Source organism: Lampetra fluviatilis, chromosome 27 (assembly GCF_964198595.1).
Source record: "Lampetra fluviatilis chromosome 27, kcLamFluv1.1, whole genome shotgun sequence".
In the NCBI taxonomy this organism is placed as follows: Eukaryota; Metazoa; Chordata; class Hyperoartia; order Petromyzontiformes; family Petromyzontidae; genus Lampetra; species Lampetra fluviatilis.
The window spans coordinates 12564513-12587523 of NC_136301.1; the positions used below are offsets into that span (position 1 = coordinate 12564513).

Consider the following 23011-nt stretch of genomic DNA (forward strand, 5'->3'; position numbering starts at 1 on the left):
GTGGAGCGACTGCGTGGGGGAACGCGTGCTGTGGTGTGTGCGCTTGTTAGGTTATAATCGCCTGCAGGGGCGCGCGCGTTTTCGCCGCCGTGTTAGCATTAGTGATGGTGTACGCGGGCGTTTGTGGAGTAACTCCGTGTGGCTGTAAGCCAGCAGCTTGAGTATGTCCCTCAGAGAGGGCGCTAGCGCGGTCGGCGGGGGCCCGGCGGGAGCCGACCAACGCGGTGGAGGAGGGAGTGGAAGGGGCAGACATCGCGCCTCACCTGCCCGGCGAAGGCGGTGGGGTGGACGTGGCCCCCACAACTACATTAACCCCCCTTGCCCCCACTTTGGTCGTCGCACCTGATTGGCTCTCAGTGACGACGTCACAGTTACTCCCCTCTAAGACAAAAAACGTGAGGATTTCTCCACAACTCTGGCTGTCTCCTGATGATGCCGGTTGCAATTACCAGCGAAACGTCAGGGTACTCTGTAAATGTTGTAGTGAGTGTACTCTCCAACACATAACCGGTGTGCTGAACTCGTAACTAACTTCCACGTTTTGTTTCCGTGACAAACTTTACTAATTGGCTATCTCGCGTGGTGGTGGGTTTAACGACATTCATATTTCCGTGATCTAACCCAAAAAAAAAAACTCTTTTGGCCAATAAAAGCCGACTGATCGGGGCCACGGTGGCGAAATGTTAACTGCCTCGCCTGCTATGCAGAAGGGCGCGGGTACGATCTCAACCCTGACGCCTGCTGCTGTATATTTGGAGTTTGCGTATCTCGCTTTCCCCGTGCTCGTGGTCTTTTTTTTCCTCCGGGTCCTCCGGTTTCCCCCTCCACATTTAGAATCAACATCACGCGTTTAGAGTTTGGAAGCCACAAATGTCCACGTGATAAGCCACTTCGTTGAGCTGTCATTTGTGGTGAAGTCGCTTCTGAAAAAGAGCTTGGTTTCAATTAATTAAAGACAACGCGTTTTTAATTGTTCAGATTGCCGTGGCTGGGGCGCTCGAAGCTGCCGCGTTAAGTGGTCGCTCAGAGTTTCAGCGACGTTCTAAGGCGAACTGGCAAACGACATAGAGGGGCCTTTGTTTACATATGGGCAGATCATCAGTATTGGTTCAAGCAAAGCCCGACCGCTGCTGATGAGACCAGTGCCTGCCTATACACACCTGGGCAGCTCACCTGCATGGGATCAAGTGAGCCTGACTGCTCATGATGAGACACTGCATGTCGAAACCAGTCGCTGCCTGTCAACATCTGCCAATTCACCTGCATGGGATCAGGCGAGCTTGGTTCTGCTACTGATGAGACCAGTGCCTGTCTATACACACCTGGGCAGCTCACCTGCATGGGATCAAGCGAGCCTGGCTCTGCTACTGATGAGACGCTGCATGTCGAAACCAGTCCCGACCTACAAACTACACGTCAGTCCAGTCGGTGAGTGACGTCACCACACAAGCGTAAAATGATGTCACTCGTTAAGTCCGCGCGTGAAGTTACGTCACCGCGCAACGTCGAACGGTGGAGTGACGTCATCGCATTGGCACGGCCCGTGGCGTGACGCCACCACGTAAATCCTACGTGGCATGACGTCACCGCGTACTGCGTCGTGACGTCACTCGGGCGGCCTGCCCCGAGGAGCTGCAGGCGGAGGAGACCGTGAGGCTGGTGAGGCTGATGGCGGGCGGAGCGGAGGCGCGCGTGGCGGGGAGAGTGAGCGAGTGGGGGGGCCCGGGCCGGCGAGGGAGACGCGGCGAGGGGGTCGCGGCGAGGGGGTCGCGCCCCCGGGGCCCGCGGGACTCGGCCCCGCGGGCCCCGCGCGTCCTGGGCCCCACGGCCGCTGCTTTGGATCCCGTAGAGCGGATGCGCGCGGCGGCGACTCCCATTAGACGAGGCGCTCGCGGCGGTCGCCCAGCAGCCAATGGGAGGCAAGCTGGCGGTGGCACGCGCTCGGAGCAGCTGAAGTGGACTGCGAATTGTAGCGCGAGGATAGACCCCGGGATAGGGGTCCCGGGTTTAGAGGTCCGGGATGTCGAGGTCCAGGTCTCAGGGTCCCGGATGTCGAAGTCCAGTTCTCAGGGTCCCGGGTTTAGAGTTCCAGGTCTCGGGGCCGCGGATTTAGAGTTCCAGGTCTCAGGGTCCCAGGTTTAGAGTTCCAGGTCTCGGGGCCCCGGGTTTAGAGGTCCAGGTCTCAGGGTCCCAGGTTTAGAGTTCCAGGTCTCGGGGCCCCGGATTTAGAGTTCCAGGTCTCAGGGTCCCAGGTTTAGAGTTCCAGGTCTCGGGGCCCCGGGTTTAGAGGTCCAGGTCTCAGGGTCCCAGGTTTAGAGTTCCAGGTCTCGGGGCCCCGGATTTAGAGTTCCAGGTCTCAGGGTCCCAGGTTTAGAGTTCCAGGTCTCGGGGCCCCGGGTTTAGAGGTCCAGGTCTCAGGGTCCCAGGTTTAGAGTTCCAGGTCTCGGGGCCCCGGGTTTTGAGGTCCAGGTCTCGGGGTCCCGGGTTTAGAGTTCCAGGTCTCAGGGTCCCAGGTTTAGAGTTCCAGGTCTCGGGGCCCCGGGTTTAGAGTTCCAGGTCTCGGGGCCCCGGATTTAGAGTTCCAGGTCTCAGGGTCCCAGGTTTAGAGTTCCAGGTCTCGGGGCCCCGGGTTTAGAGGTCCAGGTCTCAGGGTCCCAGGTTTAGAGTTCCAGGTCTCGGGGCCCCGGGTTTAGAGGTCCAGGTCTCGGGGTCCCGGGTTTAGAGTTCCAGGTCTCAGGGTCCCAGGTTTAGAGTTCCAGGTCTCGGGGCCCCGGGTTTAGAGTTCCAGGTCTCGGGGCCCCGGGTTTAGGGGCCCAGGTCTCGGGGCCCCGGGTTTAGGGGCCCAGGTCTCAGGGTACCGGTTTTAGTGGTCCCGGGTTTAGGGGGCGCAGCTGTCGGTGTCCCGGGTGTCGATGCCCCAGGTTTAAGGGCCCAGGTTTCGAGGCCCGGGTTTAAGGGCCCATGTTTCAGGGTCTCAGGTATCGGGGTTTAGGGTCCCGGGTCTCCGGGTTTAAGGCCCCAAGGATCTCGGTCCTGGGTTTCGGGGCCCATGTCCCTGGTGTAGTGGCCGAGGTCTCGGGTTTTGGAACCTTGGATCGGGGTTTAGGGATCCGAGTCGGCGCAGTTATGAACTTGGGTGTGGAGACCTGGGAAGTGGGTTCATATTCCTGAACCTGGATCGTGGTGTTAAGAGACCTAGGGTTAGGAACCCGTGTTTTACAACCTGGGGTAAGAGACCCAAGTAAACGGGGTTAGAGGCCTGGGTTTCTGGTCGTGAGTTTAGGGTTCTGGATTAGAGCCTGGGTTTCAGTGTGAATGCAGTTTTACAACATAATTGCTATTATTAAGTGTGTTTTTAAATCTGTAATTATGAGATGATTTGGAGTCTGCCTTCAAAAGGAGCTTCTTAGCTCAGTGGGCTTAACTCGAAAATTCACTCCTGATTTTGTTAAAGTTCTGGGGTTTTGCAACCCGGAGTTAAGTATGCAGGGTTTACGTTCGTGTTGAGAAACATGAGTTCATGGTCCTGGGTTTATGGGACTGGGTTTAGCAACTTGAGTATAGGGGCCTGGATTTAGGGATCCGTGTTACGCTTTCTGGGTTTAGGTTTCTGTGTTTAGGGTCCTCAGTTCAGGGGCTTCGGTTTAGGTTCCTGGGTTTAGGATTCTGGGCTTAGGGGTCCGTTTAGGGTGTTGAGTCAATTTCAGCAATCATGACAAATTATACTGAGCAACTATAAGTCAGCCCGCCATCACTCTGACACGGCTGCTGCGTGGAAGGAAAACTAGGGTATCCGTGTTTGTCGTTGTGTTTGTCGTTGTGGTTGGTGATGTGGGTGTGTAGTTGTGTTTGAGCGGTTGTATTTGTGTGTAGAAGGTGTTATTCTTTGGTTCTTTTCGGTTAAGTCACGTCTAAAAATAAAATAATAAATTAAAATAACATATTACGACGTTTCGATTGCAACACAAGCAATCATCATCAGGTATAAAAGAAATAGCAACAAAAATCTAACTAGAAAACTATAGACAGACATACAAGCAAACAGACATCACAACGGCACACAGCAAGAGGACACACATCGGCACAAAGAGAGGGGTCGTTTCTGTGACGGTCCCTTAAATATAGAGAGGGGGGGGGCAGGGATGGAGAGAGGGAGGGGGCAGAGAGAATTAGCATATCAATGAGTGTACGGCCACGTACTCCTGTTGCAAGTAAGATGACAATGTGGAAGGGGCACGCAAAATTGAAAATTAGGAGACAGGCACACGAAAATTAAATAACCTAGCAAAATATCGAAATGTGATGTAATACAACACAGAGAGTCGGTTAACACACAATTAACGCATAGCCTGGTTGATTACGTGTTTCAAAATTTGCTAAGTTAGAATTTTAAGTGTGAAAATTCCGAAGAGAGGACACAGGCAGAGAGAACAAATAGCCAGAAAGAAAAAGGATAAGCTTAAAACTTCCCCGTAGAAGTGGTTCAATCTTAATTTAGGAGCTTTCGTGACTGCAGGAATTATTCTTTGGTTCTTTTCGGTTAAGTCACGTCTAAAAATAAAATTTAAAGAAACGTTTAAAGAAACGTCGTAATATGTTATTTTAATTTATTATTTTATTTTTAGACGTGACTTAACCGAAAAGAACCAAAGAATAATTCCTGCAGTCACGAAAGCTCCTAAATTAAGATTGTAGAAGGTGTTGTTACACTGGTCTGGTTGTGGTTTACGATTCTGCTTTGTGCACATGTCGTGCTTGTCATTGAACATTTGTTCACGGTTGTGGTTGAAGAGGTTGTGTATGGTCGTGTTTATGTGCTTTGTGTGATGTATGATTGTTCCAGTGGTTGGTGTTTATGGTCCTTGTTTTAGGGTCTTGAGTTTAGTGATGAGGGTCTAGGGTCCCGGACTTGTGGTCAAATAATTTAGAATTCTGAATTTAGGGTCTTGGGTTGAGGGCTTTAGAGTGCTGGGTTTAAGGTCCTGAGTTTATGGTTCATGGACCTGATTTTACGGTGCTGGACTTCTAGTCGTAGGTTATAGGAGCTGGGTTTATGGTCTTGGGTTAGGATCCTGGGTTTAGGGTCCTGGGTTTTAGGTCTTGGGTTGAAGGCTCCGGGTATAGGGTTCTAGGTTTAGGGCTCTATGTTTAGGGCTATGGGTTTAGGGTCCTGGGTTCAGCTTCCTGGGTTAAGGGTCTTGGATTCAGGGTTTTGTTTGAGTTTATTTTATTTGTTACATGGATGATCCTGTTTATCCATTGTCCTGGCTATTTTACAAAGGAGATCCGTGGTGCATGAGCACACACAACAAAGTAATACACCAATAGTGCAGAGAACGAGTACACTGTCCTTAAAGATGATTGCACAACTTACAAATGAATATTTAACGGTTGTATATTAACACCTGAATAAAAAAAACGTGTAAATGTAATATGAGGCGCCAGAGAAAGTTAGGTACACTTGCGAGAGTAACTCCTATATTTTAGTCTTAACAGAAATATAAGCACACGCCAATTGTAAGAGATGATGCAAACGTAGGAGCAAGAGGCGCCAGAAATAAGTTCGGTATATTTGCAATTATGCTGTGTGTTGGTTGAATATAAAAATAAAGAGGGCAAGTGAAGAGAGGGAGCTTTAGATTAGCGGCAAGAGTTTGTAGCGTGTCGCATCAACACGTAACTTTTTCTTTTTACCAAACAAAGTTTTAGTGAATGGATTGTTTAGTAGTAATAAGGAGGTACCTCTGAGGCTATGGGAGGGAGAGGAACGAAGTGGTCCTTGAGGATGAAGACAGCTCTGCGGATGTCCAGTGTGGGGGACAGACTTGAGTTCATGTACAGGTTGCAATGACGAGTTTTGTGGGGGGGGGGGGGGGCGTCACAGAGAGCGGAGTGGTTTCATTGAATGAGACCTTTTAATGTACATTAGTAAGATAGGCGGGAAATGGTGTCACAGTCGTCAAATATGGGCTTTAAATTTCGATTTAAAGCTTTCGTGACTGCATGGATTCATATTCTTGGTGTTTTCGGTAACGTCACATAGAAGGGAAATAATACAATAATAAAAATAAAACATAGTAAGATTAAAATATATATATTTTTATAATTTTATTATTTCCCTTCTACGTGACTTTACCGAAAGAACCAAGAATATGGGCTTTAACTTTATTGAAACGGAGTCGAGGTGGAATACAGCGTTTGTTTCTGTATAGGAATCCATTTTTTTTGTTGGCCATGTGGTCGATATGGGTCTCGAAGACAGTTTAAATTCCAGGATAATGCCTCGAGATTTAAAGTTGTCGGTCTGCTCAACAAGGTTCGAGTCCAGAGCCACGATGTACGTAGGTGGTGAGGCAGGTTTGGGACACCTGGAGAATAACAACGTTGGAGTTTTTACCGTTGAGGACCAGCTTTAGGAAATTAAGGTGAAGATTATCGAAGTCCTGTTGTAGTGGCGTGCATTTTATGTTTGTATGTTGAACTTCTATTGCACCGTACGTAGCCAACCGTGCTACTCGGAGTTGCAGGGAAACATTGGTGAGTGAGGATGGGTGCCCGGGATAAGTGGCGAGCAGTGATGAGTGAGATGGCGAGTGTAACTTTCTGACCCACCTTTTGGACATCTGTGAAAAAGAGACGAATAACTTTATAGATTTCTCCAGGATGAATACAGATTATGATTGTGTTAATCATAGATAATAGTGTTAAACGTTGGTCAGGATTTTTGTGAGTGTGTTTCTGGGAGTGTTAATGAATCATGATGATTGATGGTAAAGTGGTGAGTAATGGTGAGCTTTAGTGAGTAATGATAAGCATTGGTGAGTTTTTACAAGTGTTAGGTGGGAGAAATGGTAGCATTCATGTGGCCCACCACTTCTTAAGTGTCTCATTGCACGACTAATATCATCGCTTCGGCCTTTTTGAAAAACGTTCATATATACGATTTCAAATAAGAGTGTAAATCCTATCCGAGTAGGACCTCCATTCCGAGTGTATCAACTCAACGTGGAAGGCCTCTCGCATGCATAGTGCGACGTGCCTGCCAAGTGTTGACATCAAGAAAAGATTGACGTTGCGCTGCAGGAAACCCAAACGGCAGAAGGCAACTGATTTTGAAAGTAATGGTGAGCGTTAGTAACTTTTGGCGAGTGTTGCTGAGTAATGGTGGACTCTGTTCTCTGCAGGCCAATGGAGCCAGAGCTCATCACTTCGATGACTTCACAGCGGGGGATGCCCCTCTCCTCACAGCAGGGGGGGCCCCTTCAAGACCTGGAGGCCGAATCCCCGGCACCACCCCCTTACCTTGCCCCGCCCCCTTACCCAGATCCGGCCGACATGATTGGTCTAGCCGGGTGTGACATCCCTCCACAAGGTCCGCCTCTGTACCTGGCTTCGTGTAATATCACACACATGGCCCCGCCCCCATGTGATGTCACGTTCCTGGCACCTCCCCCGGCACCACCCCTGCACATGGAGGAGCAGGAGGCTCCATTGGATCTTTCAATGAGCTCCCAGGACAGGGTGACAGGTGAGTGTGTGGGTGTAAGTGTCTCTGAGTATGTGTGTGTGTGGGGAGCGGTGGCTCAATGGTTAGCGCGCTGTGCTGGGAGCCCGGCGACCCGAGTTCGATTCCCACTCGTGGCCAACACCAGTGACGAATATCTTAACCGGTCATGAGCCTCCCCTAAGTCGACTCGGCCACCAGTACCTGGTGTGATGTGTAAAAATTTCCACTGGGGAGACAAAGGCGGCCGGGAGTTGTGTTAGCCACCCACCCCTTCGTGTGCTGTGCCAGCCTTCGTAGGTGCTATTTAACAGCACTTGCCCCAACAGACTCTTCAGGCTACAGGGAGATATTTGTGCACAAGGGGCTGATAATCTCTTCACCTTAGGTTAAATCATGGAGAAAAAATAAGCTTGTGCCAGAGAACACAGAGAGACAGGTGTCTATGATGTCTTCTGGACAAACCCCATTTTGCAGTCAGAAGACTGTACCCCCTCACCTCAGGGTCCCCCAGAAACAGCAGGAAACCACTGCGGTTGGTCACGTGGAATGTTCGATCGGCATTGGAAAAATTCTAGCCTGACTACGATCCATCCTGGGTTTAACCAAGCTGGATTGTGTGAGACGCTCACAAATCCTTGAAAAATCTGGGCAAAGTTCCGTCGGTGAGCTCCTCTGGCAAGCAAGGCTGCATTGGCTGGGTCATGTAGCCCGCATGCCCAGCCGCCGCATGCCCAAGCAGCTTCTGTTTGGCCGGATAGAGGGCGCTAAATGAGTGCGGTACGGGTTTGGGAAGAGATTGACTGTTGTAATATAGGAGGATGTGGAGCTGATTGGACTTGTGGATGACTGATACCAGCTGTGTCAAGATCAGTCTTTGTGGGGGAGGAGGCTTGTGAAGGACGCTACTGGGAAGTTGGAGACAGTCGCCCTCCAACAACGAACGCAGCGGAGGTGGCACAGTGGGGAGCACAGTTTGTGTATCTGCCAGTCATCCCAGTGAGTCAATTCATGGCACCTAGGTCTGTCCTGTGAGCTTCTGCCAGCAAGCCTTTCATACTCCTACTACGTAGCCTCAACATGCACCGAGACTGGCACAAGCATTGTCACTGCCACTTAGTGGTGAATGGCGGCTGTGGTTGTATGTATGTTGAACTGTATGTATGTTGAATTGCTTGCGCGCACCGTATGTAGCCAACCATGCTAATCGGATGAGGACCATGCTAAATCGAAGGTGCTTGGTTAAACCCAGGTGTGTTGTGTCGGTGGAGTGGTGTTGCAGTGGTTACCGGACTGCGCTACAATCCCGGCAACCCAAGTTCGATTACCGATCAAGCCAACATCAGTAAGGAATATCTGAACCGGCCCGGAGCCCTCCCCTAGTTCCACTCAGCCTAAAATGAGTATCTGGTGCAGTGTGTAGTAAACATCATATGCGAGACAAAGGTGGCTGGGCTTGGTGCTGGCCACCCACCCTCTCTTGTGCCATGGCGGGCTGGGTACTCGCAAACAGCACTTGTCCCCAACAGCCTCAAGAGGCTACTGGGGAGATCTCTGTCTTTTTGTGTGTGTGTGCATACGTTTTGTGATTCTGACTTCAACCCAACAGATGAGGCCCTGGATCTTTCCAGACGGACGTGCAGATCATCAACACATAGGTGAAGGAAACACACCACACGTAAACACACACCACACGTAAACACACGCCACACACAAACACACACCACACGTAAACACACACTACACGTAAATACACCACACGTAAACACACACCACACGTAAACACACGCCACACACAAACACACACCACACGTAAACACACACTACACGTAAATACACCACACACAAACACACACCACACATAAACACACACCACACGTAAATACACCACACGTAAACACACACCACACGTAAACACACACCACACGTAAACACACACCACACGTAAACACACACACCACACGTAAACACACACACCACACGTAAACACACCACACGTAAACACACCACACGTAAACACACCACACGTAAACACACCACACGTAAACACACACCACACGCAAACACACCACACGTAAACACACACCACACACAAACACACCACACAAACATACACCACACGTAAACACACACCACACATACACCACACATACCATGCACACACCGTCCGCACACCACACACTCTCACCATCCCTCATCCCTCCCCTCCCCGCTTGCGCTCCCAGGACCCCTAGTGTGTGGACCATGCCGGCAGCTCCGGATCTCGGCTCCAAACCCATGTCGCTCTCGGTTCCGGACCCCGGCTCTTTGCCGGTGCCAATTGTGGGGGGCGGCCCCCTCGAGGGTTTCCTGTCGCGCTTGTGCTGCCAGCACCAGCGGCTGCTGCTGGGCCTCCTCCGCTACGCCACCAACTCCCGCGCCGCCATCGCCGCTGCCGGCGGCGGTCCCGCCGTCGTTCGACAAACGATCGGCACCGCTGAGGAGCCGGGACCGGTGCCCGGCAGTTCGAGGGAGCCGACCGCCGACCTGGTGATGACGCCGGCGCTCGGCTGGGGCCCCTCCGGCCTCGCCGGCCTGGCCGGCGGCCCCACGTGCGACGGCGGCGTCGCCGCGCGGCTCTGCGAGGAGGACTCCGGCGGCCGGGCCACGGCGCCGTTCGGCGTGAACGGAGGCGGCGCCGCGCCCATCCACTTCCAAACACCGGGGCAGCCGCCGTGGCTGCCGGTGCAGGCGGTGCAGCCGCTGCGAGCGCGGCAAGCGGATGCGGGGGGTGCCAGCGAGGCCGGGGCTCGGCCCGTCGACCCGCCGCCGGCGCCTTCCTCTTTCCCGGGCGGCGTCGGCGAGGCGGAAGAGGGGGAGGGGGCGGCCGGTGTCGTCGAGGGGCCGGCGGCGACCACGGAGGAGGATGGCGCGGAGGGATCGACGGCGCCCGGCAAGCGCTCGGCGAAGAAGCGTAAGAAGAAGAGCCGGCGGAGGACGGCGGCGGTGACGGTGGCCGGGGAGGGGACGGAGGCGCGGGCGGGCGGGCTGGGCCGCGGCGCCGGCACCGGCACCGCCCGCAAATCGTTGGCCCCGGGTTGCGCCCGCACCACCTCCTCGATGCCGCACCTCCTCCTCCAGCAGCAGCAGCAGCGGCAGCAGCGGCACCGGCGCCGCCACCGCCACCATCACCGGCGCTGCGGCTACGAGCGGCCGAGCTCGAGCGAGGCGGCGCAGTGCGACGTGGTGTACGTGAGCCGCCCCGTCGACCCCCACGGCGACGGTGCCGGCGAATCCGCGGAGAACGCGGCGGGCTCCGGGAATGACGGCGCCGACGGCGACGACGGCGCCGCCGCGGTGGCTCCCGCGGACGCCGGCGTCTCCATGGCTGCGTCGGCGCCCGCGCCGGTACCGGCGCCGCCGCTGTCGCCGGTGCGGTGCTACGGCAAGCGCTCGGCTCGCAAGAGCACGCGGGGCCACGTGAGCGGCGCCGGCGGCACGTGGGAGGTGCACACGGTGCGCGTGGCGCGGGCGGCGCTCATCGGCGTCCCTGACGTCGGGCGCCGGCGCGCGCTCTCCGACAATAACAGTCGCTCGCTCCCCAACAACGCCGGTGCCGGAACGGGGACCGGCGGTCACCACCGCCGGCGCACGCCGCCGGCGTCGTGCCACGACGCCGACGGCGCTCTCTTCCCCGCTGCTGGCGAGCGCCATCAGGCGCCGTCGGAGAACGAGCCGGGGGGCGGCGGGGGTGGGGAGATCTCGAAGACAGCGGTGCCACCGGTGCCGGCGGGACCCTCGGAGGACGACGTGGTGAGAGTGGAGGACAGCGCCCGCGTCGCTCGGCCCCCACCGCGGGCGGAGCGAGGGGCGCGAGCGAGGATGAGGAGCTGGCGTGGCCTCCGTGCCGGTGCTGGCGCCGCCACCAATGCCAGGAAGACGGCACGAGGCTCCGGTCTCGTCGGCGCCAGCGCCGAGATCGCGGCGTCCCCCTCGGCTCGAGCTCCGCCCGCCTCCTCGTGCCAGATGGTGCCGCCCGAACGGTTAGCCGCCGCCGCTGTTGTTGCCGGTCCATCGATGCCGGCCGCCGAGCTCACGGCGACCGACGGTGATGGCGTCTCCCCGTCGTTCCTCGACCGCGCGGCTCCACCGACACCACCACCACCGGCGGCGGCGACCCTGGCGCCAACGGCCGAGTCCGGCGAGCCTTCCCATTTGCCCAGCACAGACTCGCTCGCCGACGCCAACCGCTCTCCCGTCCCACCGGCATCTCCGGCGGTGAAGGAGGAGGAGTCGGCGCCGCTGGTTAGAGCTGGGACAGAAGTGAAGAGGGAGGAGGAGGAGAGGAGGAGGAGGGGAGGAGACGCGGCGCCACCGCCCACGCCGGAGGTGGCGCCATCTTCTTCCCTGGGAGCTGGCGCGGGAGGGGGCCGCGGGGAGGCTGGCGGTGGAGGGGGGTGTGGGGGATCCCCTGCGGGGGCGGGGGTGGAGGAGGAGGGGGAGGGGGCGCACTCCACCCGCGAGACGCAAGCGGCGACGGCGGCGACGGCGCCAGCTCCTGCCACACCGTGCCCGGTGAGCGGGCAACACTCGGAGACTTCCGGGGACGCGGGGGAGGCGGCGGGGGGGGAGGGGGAGGAGGGAGGGGGCGAGGGCGGGGCGACCCCCCCTGGAACGGCGCGGGGGGGGGAGGAGGGGGTCGAAGGGCGGGGGCCGGAGGCGGCGCGGGAGGCGCCGTTGTGGGCGGCTGTGCATCGCCGCCGCCCGCGCGAGGGCGCGCCGGTGGCGCCCGCCCCCCCCGTCCCCTCCCCCGCCTCTTCCTCCTCCGCTCCCCCCCGCGACGGCTCCGCACGCCGCTCGGACCGCGCCGGAGACGCGGTGGCGCGGAGAGGCCCCCGTGCCACGCCGGCTCGGGGCGCCGGCGGACGCCGCCTGGCGGCCCCCTGCGACGGTGCCGAAGCCGCCGCGGCCGCCGTCGCCGCCGTCGTCGTGGTTGGAGGAGGATGAAGCGAACGCGGCGGCCGGCGCCGTAGCCTTCACCAGGGCGTCCGTTGAGGGCAACGGCGCCGAAGCGGCGGCGCTCCGCGCGCGGGGTCGCAGGCGGCGCCGGGAACCGGCGTCGCCGCACGACAAGAGGAAGAAATGCCGGCGCAACGAACTTCAGCTGCTGTCCATGGCCGACACGCGCAACGGGCGCGTGTGGCGCGATTTCCTCGACTCGGTGGAGACGGTGGCAGCCGTGCCGGCGCCACATCCCGACGCGGACATCGTCAGGGCGGCGCGGGGGCGACGGCACGACTCCGGGGAAGCCGGTGGGGGGGTTGGGGAAACCGTGGCGGCGAAGAGGAGTGTGGGGGGACCCCCTTCTCCCCCGGCATCGCCGGTGCCAAACGACGACTCGGACAAAGACGCGGGCACCCGCGGTGACTTTAGCTCCGATGAGGAGGAGGAGGAGTTTGAGGATGATTACGACGAGTTGGGCGACTACGATGAGGACGATGAGGAAGAGGATGTGGAGGCACTGCTCGCCCGCTGGATTCCCGCCGATTGCGCACGGCGCCTGCGAGCGCTCACGGAGCGCTACCACAACATGGCGGCCGGGTGGGTCACGGCGCCGGCCCATCCGCCGTCCGCCAGTCGAACCCACGGCGCCGAAGCAGAGGCCGAGCGTGAGCCGAGCACCGCCACCCCGCCGAGCCACGCCACCGGCGCGTGCGCTCGCGGGGATGGCGACACGGGGGCAGCGGCGAGCGGTGCGGTGGACGGAGCGGCGAGCGGCCTGCCGTGCGTGAACGGCGCGTGTGAAGCGAGCGGTGCTGGGGCGAGCGTGGGGAGCGAGTGCGGCGCGATCGTCGACGGCGCGTGCGGCGCGATTGTCGACGGCGCGTGCGGCGCGATCGTCGACGGCGCGTGCGACGACAACGATGATGACGACGACGACGACGATGCCGACGACGCCGACGACGCCGACGACGCCGACGACGACCCCGCGTGCGGCGCGAGCGACTCGGGGGGCACGAGCGCGGTGAGCAGCGCCGGTAGCTCGTGCGGCGTAGACGGCGTGGTTTGGTCAACTCGTGGCCCCGGCGCCGTGCGTCTCCTCTTCAGCCGGCCGCTTCGCGTGTCGGATGTCCGCCGTTGGTTCCTGGAGCCGACCACGACGACGACCGCCGGCGGCGGCAGTTCTGGCAGCACCGGCAGCTCCGCGAGGCCGAGCGGGACCGGCGCCGAGACCGCGACCGCCCGGCCGGACCGGGGAGCGAAAGGGGGCTCGGCGCACCGCCACCGGGGCCCACGGGGATCGGCGCGGGCCCCGCGCAGGCCTCGACGGGACGAGGGGCCGGGGAGTCCCCGGCGTCGCCCGGCCGGCGCCCGCGTCGGCGCCGACGACCGCGTCGGGAAACACCTCAAGAAGTTCGCCGACAACGAGCCCACGCGCCGGGCGGGGGCGGCGGTGGGGACAGGGGGGGGGGCTGTGCGGGCTAGAGGGAGGGGTCAGGTGGCACCGCCCCCCACCGCGGAGGTAGCGACGAGGAGGGCGGCGGCGAGGAGGAGGAGGAGGGGCGAGGAGGAGAGTTCGCGAATCCTCCGCAAGTACCAGCACATGAGGGGCAAGGGTCTCCCCAGGAGGGGAGGCCCTTGTCACGGGAACGAGGAGCAGGAGGAGGGGGCGGACTCAACAAGGAGGCGACTGCGGACGACAACGACGATGGGGAAAGTCGATCACGAGGAGGAGGAGGTGCGGCCCCAGGGAGGGGTTAGCATTGCGCGGCGCGGTTTCCATCAGTCGTGAGCGCGCTGTTGTTATTTTAAAAGCGATGTTTCAAGCGGGGTTTGAAGTGTTGCAATGTTACTAGGCCTTTACTTGACACGTAGTAGGTCTTACACGGCCAAATTCATTCGTAATAAAATTTTGGGTTAAGCCACTTAATGATCTGGCTAAACTTTTGCCATGTTTCATCTTCCACCACCCGACACGAACAAAGCCAAACAATTGTCGCATCCTATGCAATCAGCTTTGCAATAATGCGCCCCTTTAAAATCGTCGTTCAGTGCCACGACGTTTTTAAAGGGTCATTATCGCACGAATAGTGCACGATTATATTGTCGTTGAGCCTAATGCAAGTTTCCTGACCTTATGCTCCGTGTGCCGCAGGCTGTGCCGGCGGTGCGAAGAGGAACCGGCAGCGACGGCGGCGGCGATGTCGCCGCTAACCGTGGAGGCGACGTCCCCACCGTGGGGCCCACCGAGACGAGAAGAACGCGTCGGGCGCCGGCAAATGTTGGGGTCGTCGTCGTCACCGGCACCCGGGAAGGACTGCGCGGTGCCGAGACGGCGGCGCTTAAGCGCCGGGAGATGCCAGCAAAGGCCGTGGAGACGGCCGTGCCTGCGGCAGCGAGGGGCGGCATTGGCGGCGGCATTGGCGGCGGCATTGGCGGCGGCATTGGCGGCAGCATTCGCGTTGACGACGATCGGCAAACCGTGCAATGGGCGGGGCCTGCGATGGCCACGAGACACGCCGGGAGGAATGCTTCGCCAGGCGGCGAGAGAATGGCTCGCGCGAGGGCCCACGGCACCGTCGAGGAGGCGGAGACGGTCCGGCGAGGGGCGCCGGGGGCGGGGCTGGTGCGGCGCTGTGGGAAGCCGGGCGGAGACCGCGGGGTGGGCGGGGGGGGCGGCGTTGGCGACGGCGGCACCAAAACGCAGCGGGGGGACGCCGCCAAAACTGCGCGGGATGCCGAGAAGGCCACGAGGCACGCTGGTGGAAGGCAGCGTGGCTGGGAGGTTGTGGAACCCTCAGGGGAGCGCGAGGCGTCGCCGCGCAGGCTCACGCGCAAGAGGAAGGCCGAGGAGGAGATGCTGGCAGCCCACGCTGGCCGTGCCGTCCTCCGCAGGGGGCGGTGAGCTGGCACCGCTCGGTGACGAGAGACTCGCCGGTGGACACGGGGCACACAGTGGGCGGACGAGGTGGATGTGTGGCATCTATCGCAGCGCGGAGAAGACCCGCCGGTTGATTTCCCCACCTGTCTTGACGTGAAACGGTCACTGTGTGCAAGTCACGTCGGTGCCGCGATTTAGTTTTTTTCTATTTATGAACTCCGGGCCGCACTGTAATAACCGCGCTGTGCCGTACGTTTCACATTGTATTAAGAAGCACAGATGAGAGAGGTCAAGCCACAATGTGGTGTGTGAGCCCTCTGTGGAGTGTGGAGAGTGGTATATGGTCAGCGGTGAGTGGTGAGTGGCGAGCGATGAATATTGAGTGGTGAGGGGTGAATGGTGAGTGGAGTGTGGCGAATGGTGTGTGGTGAGCGGTGAGTGGCGGTGAGGTGCGGGAAGCTATAAGCCCCAGGCTACTGTGGGCTTGCCTTCCCATCAACCAGAGGTGAGGAGTGGTGGTGGTTACTTATGCCCCCACCAAAGATGTACATCAGTGGAGGGATATAGGCAAGGCCGATGAGTCAGATGCCTTCTATGACCTGTCACAGGTGCGAGCGTAAGTGGCCCCTCATCCTGTTGGGTGACTTTAATGCCCGAGTGGGTCATGATACTGGCACCTGGGCTGGAGTGATTGGAAGGCTGAGCAGAGATGATCTCCCAAGCAAACTGCTGAGGGAGGGTGGCGTCGTTGCGCAGACTTCTGTGCCGGGAAAGGTCCTGGCAAGGATTATACACTGGTCAACAAAAAAAAAAATTTCTGGCCTGGACTTTTGCAGCTGTTTTAGACTAATTTCAGGGTGCTGATTCCAAATCTGATCTCAGATTTGCTCTATCACATCATTTTTTATGCTATCGGCATACCCCGTTTTCATTGATTTTACCCGAAATTAACTCTTGTCACTTATGATTGCAAGTTGTTGCGAGTCAGTGACTGCTTTAGTGTTAAAATATGGTGCTGTATTTTTAGGATAGTGTTTATATCATTTTATGTAGATATCCACATTTATTTAATATTTTTCTTCTGCAGTTTTTATTAAAAATGCAATATTTGATATCTCAAAAACCTGATGTGATAGACAAAAACTGATGCCAGATGTGGCATCAGCACCCTAAAATTACCTTAAAACCGTTGGAATACCTTATGCCAGAAAAAGTGTGTTGACCAGTATTATTTAATATCGCCTTGACAGGCACGTTGAGGAAAGGTTTGCGGAGCCTCAGTGTGGTTTCAGGCCTGGGCGGTCCTGCACAGATGCCATATTTTTGATCCGTCTGCTACAGCAGAGGTGTAGACACCTACATCTCTACTGTATTGACCTGGTTAAGGCCTAAGATACCATGAATAGGCCTGGGCTCTGGGTTTTTTGTCATGCTTTCGGAGTCCCTGACTCTCTGCTCACAATCATTAAGGACCTTCATGATGGTGGGAAGGCCTGGGTAAAACTACGTTGCCGGGAGTTGGAGCCATTCCCTGTTCACTTGGCAATGCGATAGGGATGTCCTCTGGCTCCCACATATAACATATTTTTCGACTACGTAGTTCATTAAGCCTTCGGTGGCTGTACCGAAAAAAAATCTCTATTTGGTACAGATTCAATGGGAGGCTGATCGATGCCAGGGTGCGGTCAAGGGATGGCTCCCTATTGGTCAACCATGTTATATATGCTGATGATCTGGTGATTGCTGCTCACTCAGCGAAGGAGTTTGAGGCGCTGCTGCTGAACCTGGAGTGTGCCACTAAGATGTGGGGCCTTACCATCAGCCCCACCAAAATTAAGCACCTACCTGGGTATTTTGTACCATCAGACATTCCACCCCAACAACTCCCAATTGGTGATGGGGCAGTTGTGGAGAGAGTGGAGAGTTGTCCATACCTGGGCAGTGTGTTTATGACCAGCTCCGTTTTGACAGCAGAGGTCTCCGAATCAGTTGATCGGCATTATCTTTTCATCGGCCGCGTAACGCTGTGTGGAAGTTACCTGGTCTGTTGCTCCACATGAAGCTTGGGTCTTCTCGGCCATGGTCATGCACTCCCCTCTCTATGCTTGCGAACATCTTCAGTGGTTAGAAACATTAAGGCTGGCTTGCTTACAATCCATCCTGGGCTTAACCAGGCTGGATTTTGTGAGGAGCTAACAAATCCTTGAAACATCTGGACAAAGTCCCATCGGTGGCTGGGTCATGTAGCCCCCATGCCCATCGGCCGGACGGAGGGGGCTAAACGGGCACAGCACGGGCTAGAAAAGAGATGGTGTAATATAGTACAAGAGGATGTGGAGCTCCGTACCAGCAGTGTCAAGATCGTCCTCTGTGGAGGAGGTTTGGGTAGTTGGAGGCAGTCGATGCTCACAACAACGAGTCTGGCACAAGTGCCATGGTGATGTCACCGCCACTTAGTGGCGAATGGCGGTTGTATTGAATGGTGAGGGATGTGTGCTGAGTGGTGAATGGTTCAGTGGTGTATGGTGAGCATTGAGTGGTGGATGGTGTTCAGCGAGCGGTGCGTGGTGTATTTATTTATTCCCAACCTCCCCCCGTGTCGTTAATGTCACCGTCTCCTGGAGGTAAGTTATTCATAACTTCAGCAATTGCCCAAGGAGCACGGAACATGGTACAGAGGGATTGGGCCCTGACACTTCATTTCTCTAGCCTGCTACCCACAGACCTGGGTAGCAGGCAAAAAAAAAATTAGATTTGCAATTTTTTCATAGTACAGTTAGAGGTAGGAAGCAGTGAAAACAGGATGTTTTATTCTTTATGGAATTTTTCTCAAACTGTATTATAGTGCACAATAAAGTATACACAATTTGTAATAATTTAAATCAATACCTCTGCATAGCGCCCAATTGTTAATTTTGGCGCTGCTGGTGCAGCAAGAAATGAGATTACTTTGAGCGACTAAACGGCCGCTGCGTGTGTGGCAGCCGCTTGTGACACCGCCGCAATGGCAAGACGGCAACAAAGATGTTTTTACCCGGCATTGACCACCGCCAAGGAAGGCACTGCGGGAATGACCTCGTTTACAGGGGCACCTATGGTCTCCCCGGCGGTTGCTTCTGGTGAATCAATCGCTGGTCTTTTAGCTGCTGCGGTTGCCACAGAGGACGAGCGTGTGCACTGCTGCGTCGCAGCCGGGGTGGTACCGGACAGCACGGCAGTCGCCGGTCAGTACGATCCTCATCGAGGCGCAGCAGCAGAAGCCCCTGAACGTCGTCGCGGAGAGTGGCGTGCCAGCTGTCATTTGCTGCAGCATGGGGAAGGAGCTGCGTGCACGTGGCATCATCCTGGCCTGTCGACGCGCCTCCATCGGTGGCCATGAAGTGACCAGTCAACTGGACGATGTAGGGCGGAGGGGTGGTGCCGCTTGTCCTGATCTACCCACCCATCAAATTCAGCCGTGAAAAAAATCTTCCTCTAAATCTTCATAAGCCACGAAAGATCTGTTTTTGAAGAGCCACGGATGTGCATTCCGCAGAAACAAACCTCAATTTTCTTCTTGGTTCTTTCGGTAAAGTCACGTAGAAGGGAAATAATAAAATAATGGAAATAAAACAAAATAAAATTCTCACGACGTTTCGGCCACAACACAAGCAGCCGTCCTCAGGTGAAGAACAGGTCTGTTGGAAAGACAGCGTCCGAATGAACACCACCAAGCTTGGCAGCGTATATTTAAGCTGGGTTAGAGGAGGAGAGCGCCTTGACAAATTAATTTACATATCAAATCGAAATTTAAACCTCAATTGCCTACTCCTTGGTTCTGTCGGTAAAGAACCAAAGAGTATGGATCTCTGCAGTCACGAAAACTTCAAATGGAGATGAAACCTCAATTGAGTGCACAGCTCCATTCAAAACAAGTGTTCTGAGTGGTACAATTCGGGTAACTAAAAGTGATGTGGTGAATCGGGATGTGACCGTGCGAGACGAATCTAATGACCGACTGCTGCACCACCCCTTGAAGCTGATTGTGGAGTATCTACGCGAGCTTTTTGCAAGGATCAAAAGTTATTTAATAAATAATAGTTTTATTGACCCTTTCTAGCAATAAAACAGGTGTTAAGATGATCGAACAGCAAGTAAGATACGTTTTGCAAGGTATCAAGTCTGCATTAACCACGCAGACAGCCTTCTGTATGGCCCCGTCTCGCCAGGCCAGAGAACACCCACAGGACAAAGACAATCTTGATTTGAAGCAGAACAAAGACAATGCCAGTCTCACAACACGGAGAGCTCGGGGTCCACCAGTTACATGCACGGGATACCTTTTTGTCACGATCAAAAAAGGATGGAAAACATCGGATGATTATTGTGTTCACACCCTGGTGTGGCTTTAATAATGACAATTCACGACGTCCGCTGCGTGGTGCCTGGGCTGCTTGGAGGTGGAGGGCGGCACCTTGCACGGCACGGAGCGTGTCCCACCGTGTCTCACAGTGTCCCACCGTGTCCCACCGTGTCTCCCCCGTGTCTCACAGTGTCTCCCCGTGTCTCACCCCGTGTCTCACAATGTCTCCCCGTGTCTCACAGTATCTCCACGTGTCTCAACGTGCCTCACCGTGTCTCACAATTCACCTTTGCCGTGGCGGAAGGCGTCGTACTGCACACATTTGTTCATGACACCGTATGTGTGTGTGTGGGGGGGGGGGGGCTGAAGCCCGGACCTGGGCCTCCCCTAGGTCGACTCAGCCTCAAATGAGTACCTGGTGCGGTGTGTAAACATCGCTGCCACTGGGGAGACAAAGGCGGCCGGGCGTGGTGCTGGCCACTCACCCCCTCGTGTGCCGTGCCGTCCTTCATAGGTGCTCGTGAACGGCACTTGGCCCAACAGTCTGTGAAGGCTACACGGGGAGTCTTTGTTTTTGTGGACAATGCCCCTTCATAGCGCACAGAAAGGCCAGAGAGGTAGTCGAGTGGATACGAGTCAAGAGACTTCACTTGTTTACGCCATGGGGCCCGTATTGAGTTATATTTGATTTTGCACCACTGCTAATGTAACAGCAGCGTATAATCAATAAGGACGAGTCAATATTGTGTGCACCAAGTGGAAGACTGACGTAAAGTCGCCATGGCGACCCGACACATCAACATTCACGTCTACTAAAATATCACCAGAGTAGGTCTCCATGTTTGGTGTCGGTGACCCTTGGGCCGCCATGTTGGGTGAGTGTCGGTGACCCTTGGGCTGCCATGTTGCGTGAGTGTTGGTACTCTTGGGCCGCCATGTTGCGTGAGTGTTGGTACTCTTGGGCCGCCATGTTGCGTGAGTGTTGGTACCCTTGGGCCGCCATGTTGCGTGAGTGTTGGTACTCTTGGGCCGCCATGTTGCGTGAGTGTTGGTACCCTTGGGCCGCCATGTTGTGTGAGTATTAGGTTTTTTCGGTAAAGTCACGTAAGTAAAAAATTAAAATTCTGGGAGGTCTTGCCGCCGATGGTTTTAGAGAGGGACGTTTGGTTGGTTCAATTAGGTAAGTCGAACTCGTGATAATTTTGTTGGTTTTTTCGTTAGGCTATTAGTAGGATCGATTTTAATTTTGGAGTAACTCCCATCATTAAGTAGGTCCAGGATTTTGTTGTTGTATGAATCTTTATCCATGATGACCGTGGCATTGCCCTTGTCTGCCGAGAGGATGACTATATCATCTCTCTTTTTTAGGTCCGCGAGTTCAGAGCGTTCGTTTTTGCTAATGTTACTAGTGGGTTTCTTAGCATTTTGAAGAATAGTGGCTATTTCAGCTCTTGCTACATCCGCATGGATGTGTCCTATGCCTCTGAGGGCAACATCAATCTGAGAAATCACATCCTCTACTGGTATATATTTAGGGGTGACGGCGAAATGTAGTCCTTTGGCCAGTACCGTTTTTAGATTGTCAGAAATTGGGATGTTACTCTGATTAATAACGGTCTTGTTAACATCCAGCTTTGTGATGTGTGGCTCTGGTTTCTTCTTAGATAGGAGGTTGAATTTAGAAATCAGGTTAGCTTTGTATTTGGCTGAATGCTAAGAAACCCACTAGTAACATTAGCAAAAACGAACGCTCTGAACTCGCGGACCTAAGAAAGAGAGATGATATAGTCATCCTCTCGGCAGACAAGGGCAATGCCACGGTCATCATGGATAAAGATTCATACAACAACAAAATCCTGGACCTACTTAATGATGGGAGTTACTCCAAAATTAAAAACGATCCTACTAATAGCCTAACGACAAAACCCAACAAAATCATCACGAGTTCGACTTCCCTAATTGAACCAACCAAACGTCCCTCTCTAAAACCATCGGCGGCAAGACCTCCCAGAATTTAAATTTTTTACCTACGTGACTTTACCGTAAAAACCTGAGAATATGAATACTTGCAGTCACAAAAGCTTCAAATCTAGAATGTTGTGTGAATGTTGGTACCCTTGGGCCGCCATGTTGGGTGAGTGTTGGAACACTTGGGCCGCCATGTTGGATGGGGAATATGGTCATTCTGACTGCGCAGTGGTGGCCGACGGAAAGACGCGAGGCGCCTGCGCGCTTGCAATTGCAGCCAATGGGAGGCGAGAGCGCGGACCACGTGAGGCGGCCATCTTGAAATCGTGTTGGCGTCGTCGCAGCTCTCCCGCGTGAATGAGCGCGGATCGGAGGCAGCGTCTTTCCCCCTCAGCCTCTCGCTCCGTGTCTCTCCCCCTGAGCCTCTCGCCTTGAGCCTCTCCCCCTCGGTGTCTCTCCCCCTGAGCGTCTCTCCCCTCAGCCTCCCGCCTTGAGCCTCTCCCCCTGAGCGTGACTCCCCTCAGCCTCCCCCTCGTAGTCTCTCCCCCTGAGCCTCTCCCCGTTTCTCCGTTTTTCTTCGTTGTCTCCCGTTCCAGCTGAGGCATGGCGGACGTGACTGCCCGCAGTCTCCAGTATGAGTACAAAGCGGTGAGTGATACGCAGGGACGCGGGGACATGCCACTAAATAAGCAGGCTACACACAGGAGGCCGCGTGGCTGATGGGATGTGGAGGGGGAGAGTTGTGAAGACGGAAGGCGAATTAACTTTCTTGATTCCACACCGGTAATCTGTGAATTGGTTTGTTTAATTCTCATTCTCGAGGATGCTTATGTCGCCAATTGTTGTGTTGGTGTGTGATTTGTTTACGCCGTGCTAAGCGTTGTGTTAATGATGCAGTGCTCGCACGTGTTGGGGCGTCATGCCGCGTGTGTCGTGCTGCACCACCTCCGTGTTGAGCCCAGCGACACGTGCGGCTGTGTAACCTGCAGTTATTGAGAGCAGCCTCATCACGCAAGACTCTTTCACGAGGGTCCTGGCAGAACGTTTGCAGTAGGTTGGCGATGTTGCTGCACATGCTGCTGTGTGCAATCCGAATTGTGTCATTCGCAGGTTCATTGACTCGGCATTGGGATGTTCCGTGTCGATGAACGGAGTGCGAGCGAGAGAATCAGAATATTTATCCTGGAGAAATACGATGAGCTATAAAGATTTTTTTCACAAATGTCCAGTATGTGCGTGTAAGAAAGTTACATCAACAAACAATACAACAAAAAACCGATAGGGGTGCAAAGGTATAGGAAAGGTAAGCAAATCGCTAAAAATAAACAAACTACGC

General features: G+C 55.6%; 2 protein-coding genes across 3 annotated transcripts in view; both read left to right on the forward strand.

Annotated features, from left to right (window-relative positions):
• The first annotated feature begins 1599 nt into the window (after positions 1–1599).
• On the forward strand, positions 1600–15389 carry LOC144942502 (uncharacterized). Its single transcript, XM_078869362.1, has 7 exons — positions 1600–1659; positions 7185–7528; positions 9114–9162; positions 9730–11940; positions 12257–13393; positions 13487–14222; positions 14640–15389. Exons 2-7 carry the CDS (start codon positions 7189–7191, stop codon positions 15387–15389), a joined length of 5223 nt encoding a protein of 1740 aa, XP_078725488.1. The 5' UTR covers positions 1600–1659; positions 7185–7188.
• Positions 15390–20869: 5480 nt separating this feature from the next.
• Positions 20870–23011, forward strand: part of SNRNP200 (small nuclear ribonucleoprotein U5 subunit 200) — a 62758-nt gene continuing 60616 nt past the window's right edge. Inside the window, exons 1-2 of one of the 2 annotated variants that reach the window (XM_078869268.1) lie at positions 20870–20887; positions 22272–22323. In XM_078869268.1, coding sequence (XP_078725394.1) covers positions 22279–22323 — 45 coding nt within the window. In that variant the 5' untranslated portion in view covers positions 20870–20887; positions 22272–22278. Of the gene's footprint in view, positions 20888–21702; positions 21842–22271; positions 22324–23011 lie in introns of those variants that run through there. The other variant, XM_078869267.1, reaches the window with a different exon arrangement.

Bases quoted from the DNA above. Each gene is read 5' to 3' on its own strand.
- LOC144942502 (XM_078869362.1), top strand. From the start codon at position 7,189: ATGGAGCCAGAGCTCATCACTTCGATGACTTCACAGCGGGGGATGCCC. The intron at 11,941-12,256 runs GTGTGGGGGATC...CGCCCGCGCGAG, and splicing joins GAGGCTGGCGGTGGAGGGGG to GGCGCGCCGGTGGCGCCCGC. The intron at 14,223-14,639 runs GTGCGGCCCCAG...CGTGTGCCGCAG, and splicing joins TCGATCACGAGGAGGAGGAG to GCTGTGCCGGCGGTGCGAAG.